Raw genomic sequence first — 9430 nt, 5'->3', positions numbered from 1 at the left:
TATTAAGTAAAGACTTGTGTCGTTAAAGTTTCGTTGGAACGAAGTTACGGAAAGTTAATTAACAAATGGAGACGTAACAATATTAATCATGACTCAGTGGTGGTGATTTTTGCTGCCATGCACCCACAAAAACTGCAACTATGTAATATCTAGTATGAGTAAAATTAGTTAAAAACTTTCACACTAGATGAATGTAGTTCATCAAACAGACATTTTAACAGTTATGGTTTTACTTTAATTAACATTCCAGAAGTGATCTGTAACATGTTTTGTTGTTATGGTCATTCAGTGATGCATAAATATATGTCTTGAATTCTGATTTTATGTTGATTTAAATAGTCAAGGTTTAACATTCTACTTGTCACAGTATTACTATCAAGCAGGCTGTAGTACTTCCTGTGGAGGGATAACTTGGATTGTTCATCAAAATGGTATTTTAAATATCTCCTCAATAAGTCATCAGAATTTTACAATACTATACAGTGTTTCCTTTTATAACAATATCTATGTAATGATTGAATCACAAGTTCTGGGAATGTCTGTAAGTAACATAGCAAAAAGTTTGAATTTCTTGCTCTTCTTTCATCTACTTCTTTTTTATTACATGGTAATTCAAAAACCAAAAGAGTAGTATCAACAGGTGACATGGTTTCGAATGAAGTATCTGCTTTTATAAGTATTATTAAAAACTAGTAGTAATTAAAAAACAATTATAATTATAGATAAAACGATGTTATCATTACCTCTTTAAGTTAGCTTTCTTACAGAAATTTGATGTTCCTTTAAAAAGCTTAAATACATGGTGAAACTGGAATTACCAGCCAATAATAGATAAACAATAAATATTACAGGTAGAACCTCACTGTATTTAGAACTTGGTTATAAATACAACCTTCCTACATCCATTGAAATACTGCATTAAAAAAAACAAGCAAACAAGTAAAAAAAAACTTTTCAAAAAAGGAAGTAAATGTAGGGAGGCCTAATGCAAACAAGATAGTATTGATGGCAGTTGCATCATCCCTATATAATAACACAGGCAAGAATTAATATATACGACTATTCAATCACAATTTAGTTTAATTTATCCTATTTTTGTCTGTTAACATCCTACTACACTATATGCCTGTGTTATTATGTAAGGATGATGCAAATGCCATTCCTATTATCTTGTTTGCATTGTTTTTGAAGGATTGATATTAGCTATCCCTAAATGTACTTCCTTTTGTGAAAAGTTTTTCTTTACTTGTATTATTATAATCCAGTATCAGTTTAAGCTTTCATAAGAATGTTACTTAAATGTATGTAGGTCTACATTTTACTTTTTATTGTGGGTTATTGTACAAATATTTTTGTAATGGGGGAGGGAGCTTACTTGGCTCTCTACCTCTAGGAAATTGGATAAATAAGACCCAATAAAACTCATTTATTGTCATGATATTGCATTCGTTAACAGATTATCCATCAGATAATTAAGATAAAACTTAAATATATATATATATAAATATATATATATATATGCTTCTGTTAATTGTATTTAATTCCATGTATCATTCATGTATCCATCACATTCATGCCCATGATCTTCTTTGAACTTTAACATCCTAACTCACTTGTATCACTGTCATGATATAAAAGACTGTTTGGTTTAGATATTAGTGATTAATTTATTTTTGTGAGTGAATATTTTATTATTGTTTAGTTTTTGTTATAATAAGACTTAAAAGCAGACGATTGTAAGAGGTTTTGTTAATAATTCATTGATGTCGAGAATATAGAAGGAGGACAGACGATTAAGTGATAAAGATATAAATAGTGTGAGACGAGCAGGAAGCAGCAGATGTACAGAAGCAGACAGATAATAGCAAAAGAGAATAAAGTTAACTACCATAGAAGTGATAGGCCTAATGTTTAATAGTTTAGAGTAAAACTAACAGTAGAAAAGAAGATAAGAAACATAATTTTATTCCATCAAATTATGGTTCTAAAGTAATTGAATCAGCCTGAGTGCACTTTGACAAAAGGAACAGAGGATCTTCGAAAGAAAGAAGACCAAACAATTATGGTAATTCACACCACAATTGTAAGTGAATCACAGAGAGTACTAATGCAACAGAAGTAGAGAAGATAGTTCAGCTTGTCAACTGAAATTCTAAAGTAACCGAATAGGCCTAAGTGGATATTTGACAAGAAGGAGAGAACCACACATATATAGTATTTATAATATTTCCTTAATATCTATAGTGTTGAAGAATTTATTGTACATATCTTAATTTGTTCTGACTATATATATTATTTTGAAAACAAGTGAAGTGCTTGCTGTTTATTCATCATTTAATTTATTGCTAACAAGTCGTAGACACCTACTGTAGAAGAATCCTAAGCCCAACAACAACAACATAGTATATATTTATACTATTAAGAAATATAACTAAAAGTCATTATATTTTGACAATTGGCGAAGATCAGATTTTTAAATTCTAACAATCACATGATTTAATGAAATTCACTTCCTTGGAAAGTAACAAACCCAACAAAAAACAGCTGTAGTTGTACCTTCCAAAAGGCTCAAATCTCTGGAGCTTCTGGGGATTTGCCCCTGTGTTATCATCGGGGTTTTGCCACTGAGTTCCACTGAGGGGCTAAGATGGCTCCCAGAATTGTTTTCCTTGTTAAATTTCATGGTTTCACAAATTAAAACTCCCTTCTCCTAGGGTTGGGTATGGGCATGTATCTCTTATAACTATGGGAAAACTGGCCATTGCAGCTGAGACTGTAAAGAATCAACAGCTGTTATCAAGTCAAGGAGATAGAGCCTAACCAGACAAAAAGAACAAAACAGAGCTAACAAGTCATCAAGAAAGTAGGAATTAGTTGGATTTATGAGGTATGAATTTAAACATAAAATACTCCATTCACGATGAATGAGAAAAGAAGTTCACCATTTGAGGAAAATCATCCATGAGTTCATGGGCTTATTGATGGAAAACCTTGCAGTATGCTGAGTGACACACAGTTAAAATAGCTTAATCTGATTTGGCAATGAATGGTGATAAACCTGCCTCCAGATATTAAGAAAAAAATAGCCAGTGATGCGTACAGCAAGTGAACATAAGGTTACAGCGAGAGGAAAGTTAAAAGTTACCTTTACTGTAAGAGACTTCTTTACACTTCATTACATGTGGGTAACTGACATTGAAGAAGAGTGCATACTTGGAACTGACTTTATGTGACATGGATGTAAAGTGAGACTAGTTTCAAAAAGTTTAATAGTCTATGACTAGGAAATCCCTGCACACTTCATGGCAAGTACTAAACTGGAGGTTGAACACCCAGTGAAATCAGAGACAGTGATCATTGTACTACCAAGAAGTTATTCATATCAAGAGTTAATAGCAATATTTTTTCATCTATGTAACTAGGACATAGTGGAACCAAATATTCCAGCATGTTATGAGGAGTTGGAAGCTCTCCTGGATGTGAATAATAAAGATTTTATACATGACTTTATCCAGAAAAAGTACTTAAATTAGCTTGTAATAAAGCAAATGGTAGGTATGCTGTAAGTGCTAATAAAACTAGATTCCATTGTGTTGAGATGGTATGGCTGAAAAGTTATCAATGTGAGAGAAGACAAACTCCAAAGTTAAGTAAGTGTTTGGAAAAGAGGTGATCCAAGCCAAAGGTCATCCACTATGACTGTCTTTAGAAGTACATTGGTGAGAGAACAACCAATTGGTTAACTCCAGAGAAGAACAGGTCAGCAGAATCTCAACCAACAGAGGAGCTTGGAGTTTCTATCAAGACTACTTTCAGAAGACCATCAAGGTTGGAGTTCTCAGTGGATTCACCCAACTACCTACCCATGAAAAGCCCCCCCCCCCCCCACGTGACAATTAGGGACAAGACAACATCCCATCCATGCACCATAGGCTTCAGAAGAGAACCATCAAAAATACTGAGGGAACAGACAGTTTAATATAGTTTTTTTCTTTTATATATTGTTAGGATTGTTGAAGGAACTTAATAATTCAGGAAGGGGCAGTGTTATAAGCTATATTTTTGATGTTATAATTTAAATGCTAGTTAGAGGAAGCTGCAGGTCTTAAATGATGATGTTCAGATCAAAAGGTTTAATAAAATATACCTAGAACATCTAGAAATTCTATGGATATGGAGGAAAGTGTTATAACACATTCAATGCTAGATTATAAATACAAGTTAGAAATATGTAGTTAAGAAGATAATTTTTTTTTTTTTTTGATAGAGAGTTGAATCAGTCAGTGAAGTATTTGAATGTGTTTGCTATTGTGCTATTGAATTACTTTGTACAACTAAGTTAATTAGTTTGCATTAGTTAACATCATTTGTGACAGAGGCCTACAAATAACTTACAACAATATAAATGTATTCAAAGCTGTAGAAATGTTAAAGGAGGAAATAAACTCATCTTATATATTTTAAATAGACTGAATGTTAATTACTTTCACCAAAGTTAAAAGAACCTGCCAATAAAGGAGCAATGATACAACAATAGGTTCCTCTTTTTAACTTGTCCCCTGGTGGTACAGCAGTAAGACTATGGACTTCAATGCTAAAATCCAGGGTTTGATTCCCTGCAGTAAACACAGCAAACAGCCCAATGTGGCATTGCTCAAACAAATAAACAAGCTTTTTAACTTTTTTCTTTTTTAATCTCAGATAAAATTAACTTTAAAGTGCGTGAATTTCTTTTAATACTTGTTTTGTCAAGCAGTTAACTTTGTAGTAATAATTGTAACTTAAAGATTTCTAAGCCAGCTAACGATTTTTGTAGCATGTCATTTTGATATATTAACACAAGGTAAGGTAGTAACTGATGCTTATCAAAAAATCAAATTTTGTAAGAAGTAGCTTGATGTAGCTCTTCTTATAAATAAAACAGAAATAATTTAATCGTTGTTATGTTATTGTGATGTTTATTAAAATTTACCAGGTAACAAAATTCATGCTAAACGTTTACCAAGTTGTGGAACTTTAGAGGGCAATCATTTACACTAATCTATTTCATGCTAGAACACCTGCTAGCCAGTAATAAGAATTTATAACTTACATGGGAAATTACAAATGGTTTTTACTGTTAAACAGTCTCATAAAGGGAGTTTTAATAATTAAAGTGTTGTCTGTAGGATTCACCTGAAAATAATCAGTTATCAACCTGGTTACAAGCATGTAACCAGATTGATAACTGATTATTATAGGCAAAACATAACAAGACCTGATATTCCTCCATTTCAAGTAGCTGATATACCTAGTCACCACTGCTAAATACGTGGGATCACATTGGTTACAGCTGGCACACTTAAATTCTTTGATAGCACTTCAGCAAATGCCTATTACTATGAAACCTCACACTTTTCAAGCAACCTTTCTGTGCCTTGTTTCAGCTAAGTAATTTTTTATTTTGTATATAATCATAAGCAGAATAGTATAGCCAAGACAACCCATTTAAGATATCACAGATCATGGAATATCATGGAAAATAAGTCATAAGGTTATTTAATTTAACCAGTATTTGATTGGTAAGAATTTTGTATCAGTAGTTAATAACTAGTTTTATAGCAAATAAAAGTACAAAAGAAAAGTGAACTGATGATTGATATGCTAGATGCTTGAGGATGTAGATAATAGATTGGATATTGCTTGGAACTTGGTTAAAAGTGTTGGGAACTATACTTATTCAGAAGGTTTGCACTAGTTGTCCTTGGCAATTTGTATATTCCAAAATGCCAAGCACATTTTAAAAAAAATAACTGTCTTAACTGTAGCCCAACCTGGGCTTTCCAAATCTTAAACTTGTGTCCTTTGGTCTTATTATCTTTAAAATATAATGTATGGAAATCAGTCCTTTAGACTGTCATTCCCCCAGATAATCTTGTAAACTTTAATAAGATTACTTCTTACTTTTCTTTAAGTTGAGAGAGCCTAACTTATCCCTATAAAATAACCCTTACATCCTGAAATCATCCTAGTAGCCCTCCTCTGAACCATTTACAGTAATTCCATATACTTTATTAGATAGGTAGATCAAAATTGTGTACAGTTTTCCAAATGAGGTTTAACAAATGACTTGTATAGAGATAATTACCTCTTTTGACTTTTAAAGTTAGGTTTGTTTTTCTGGGATTTTTTCCCTAACTTCTTGTGGCAAGGTTAAAATGTTGAGTCAGAAGATATATTTAAAGTTTAGATGTATTGTTTCTAAAATTAGGAGCTCATTGTTTTTAATTGTGACTATCTTGTGTTTGATTTGTGAAATTCCAAAAATAAATACTCTTTGTTTTTAAGAATCTTGGTATTAACATTCTAATTATTATTAATGTATTTACAATAAAGGATTTGTGACAAAAAATTCTCTCACTCTTGATGTTTACTTGATAACCAGCAATCTTAAAAGAATGTAGGAAAGGAAAGGGGACCATCTCTAAACATTTCCCTTAATACCACAAATAAGTAATATACATATTATTTAACTTTCTTTCCATGTCCTCAATATCCTGGGGCCTTCAAAATAATTCTGTGTAATTTAAACAAAAAATGATATAAAATATTCTTTCCTCACCTCTAAGAAGCTAGTTATCAGCATAAGGATATATAATCATGAAAAACAGACATTCTACTTTTTCATTACAAATACACATTTACTACATATTTCACTTATGTGAAGTGAAACTTTTCTGAAAAAAAAAGGAACTTTATTTATAATGAAACGAAAACAAAACTTCCAATTTTCTGCTTTTTTGTTATACAATTTAAAGATAAAAATATTGACATAAGTATCTATAAGCCTCCCTAAATGAAATATAATACTTAAAAAATAAAGGAATATAAAATGTTTATTTATTTGCAAAGAAATAAATATATTCGTTGCTTACCTCCTATAGGGGGTCCGATGAGAGCTCCACATCCACAGAAAAACAGCAAACATCCAAATGTAGCAGCTAACCGTTCCCTTCCATACATTGCTGCTGGAGCTAGAGCAAGTATAACACACTGCTTGGCATAGCAAAAAGAGAAGACAATTCCAAGAGATAAAAAGACTTCAAATGGCTTAGCAAATATATGCAGTGCTATTGCAATGCTTGTTACAAAATGGCATACAACTGAATAAACTACAGTATGACACTTTGGATTTGTGGATATGATCCCAACTAAAACCCTGCCAATGATGTCTGCTATACCCATACAAGATAGAACAGTTGAAAACTGATCCCCATGATCAAAGAAAATGGCAATGTCTTTGTAAATCACATAAAGTGCAAATACTCCCATGATCCAAAAAGTGCATGCTATGTTGAAACACGTAAATTTGGGATCAACAAAGAGCAAATTTGCTCTAAGAAAAGCACTTCCAAAAGCTACAGGTTTACTGAATTTGGAATGATTACAAATCTTTTTAAGAAATGTCTGCACTTTTGCTTCGTCAGTTACATTTTCAACAACTATGAGTGATGTTTCCTTACCAACATCAACAAACTGTGATGATTGGCTGCTAGTTGAGGGAAGTGGAAATATCATTGCTCCACAAACACAAACATTTAGTGCCATGCCAGCCTCTATAAACATCATTCCTCTCCATCCATATTCATCCAGAATATTCTGTAACATGTGAGAAAAAAGAAATATTCCAAATCCAACACCAGAAAAGGCAATTCCAGTACTTATACCATGGTATTTATGACAGTAGAGACCAAGAGCTACTGTGAAGCCACTGTAGACCAGACTAATGCAGGAAGCTGAAAAGACAAAAATATTCATTTCTTTTAATTTATGAAAGAAATTATTATGATAATACAAATACAACTTTATATTAAGACATCAAAATCTTGTCATTTAATCATTTTTTTTATGATCAGAAAAAAAGAAGACTTCAAGTTACTGTGAAAGCTACCTAACATTAATAAGAAAAACAATTAATTTGCATATGTTCATTATTGTTGCTAGAAAATGTTCTACCACTTAAAAATATATATATTTTTAATCACTAAAAGTTTTATATAGTTTTCTTTGTGAAAAAGTTACAAATAATTTAATACATATTTAGATATAAGAATTTAAATGATTTTGTTCTGTAAGAGTACATGTGATAAAAAATAAATGACATACTCTCTGCTGCTTGTGTTTATATGACCATTTATTACTAACCTGTAAAAATTCCTAGAGAAACTATAAGATAGTTTACTCCCGTTGCGAATGAGCTTATAATATATCCAATTGTCATTCCAACTGCCCCACTAATAATTGTTGTCCGGCAGCCAACTGCCTTGATAATTATAGTTGCAAAAGGGCCTATAAAGAAAAGTACATAAAATTACTTCATCTTGTTCATCACAAGCAAAACGAAAATTACTGTGACTGTGTTCCACTGATTAAGGAAAGACTACTGAATTACATATGCTACTTGACGCCAATAGCCAATCGAATTACTATTAGTATTGTTGTAATGTTCTTCTTTCATTTACCCCCCAGTGGCACAGTGGTATGGTTGCGGACTTACAACGTTAGAAACCATTTTTCGATATCCGTGGTGGGCGGAGAACAGATAGCCCATTGTGTAACTTAGTACTTAGCTACAAACAAACAATTCTTTCGTTTACAGTTTCTTTAAATTATCTGGTGAAAATAATTCAACATCCACTTCATTAACAATCACAAATTAGTTTATCTATCTATATACTACTAAAACTCTGAGATTGTTTGTGTGTGTACTTGTCTGTAATTAAATACAGCAAAAACGGCGCACAATAGCGTCATAATTGTAATGAAATGAGAATAGAAACAGAAAAAAACAAGTTTCGTTAAAATCGGGCCACGGGTTGCCGAGTTAGCCCCGTTTTTCGGATCACTTTTATGAAAATTTCTAGATGAATTTAGGTACACTAGATGGCGCCACATGTCGGTTTATCTATCTATCAATTCGTTTTTCACCTGATTAATCACTTTAAAATATCTTCTATACAACAATATATACACAACAGAAATTAAATGGCCAAAAAAGGGTTGTGCATGCGACTTAAAGGAATGAAATCAAAATTGGCGGCCAAACTGTAGTTACAATTATAGCACTGATAAGAATTTTACAGCAAATATTTATTTATTAGGTAGTCAGGGCGCGTTTTTCGTTCAACTTGGGGCATGATGGTGGTTAAAACAAAATACGAGGTCTTGCTGATTAATGAATGAATATTTCCTTTAAATTCTTATCAATGCTATAAGTATAGCTACAGTTTGGTCGCTAATTTTGATTTCATTTTTTTTGTCTCATGTTCAATCCTTTTTTGGACACACTATTGTTTCACACCTAAGGTGTTCTTGATTAGATATTGTTGCGTCATCGAGATCACGTGACAATTCTCACGCTCTCTTGTTTCTAGAACTATCACGTATCTTG

The 9430-nt window shown here is 32.0% G+C and overlaps 1 protein-coding gene across 3 annotated transcripts in view; it reads right to left on the bottom strand.

The window, feature by feature from the left end:
* Positions 1-9430, bottom strand: part of LOC111086710 (monocarboxylate transporter 12-like) — a 63053-nt gene that overhangs the window by 50758 nt on the left and 2865 nt on the right. For all 3 annotated transcript variants that reach the window (XR_002611438.1, XR_002611439.1, XM_022390655.1), the window contains exons 2-3: positions 8185-8328; positions 6915-7775 (exon numbers count right to left, since the gene is read on the bottom strand). Coding sequence is in view for 1 of the 3 variants with exons in the window: in XM_022390655.1 (XP_022246363.1) it covers positions 6915-7775; positions 8185-8328 (1005 nt within the window). In the remaining 2 variants the exon portion in view is untranslated. The remainder of the gene's footprint in view (positions 1-6914; positions 7776-8184; positions 8329-9430) is intronic.

Source organism: Limulus polyphemus, unplaced genomic scaffold, assembly GCF_000517525.1.
Source record: "Limulus polyphemus unplaced genomic scaffold, Limulus_polyphemus-2.1.2 Scaffold1348, whole genome shotgun sequence".
Lineage (NCBI taxonomy): Eukaryota > Metazoa > Arthropoda > Merostomata > Xiphosura > Limulidae > Limulus > Limulus polyphemus.
The sequence above is the reverse complement of the archived record's forward strand: the minus strand, read 5'-3'. Positions and strand labels throughout refer to the sequence as shown.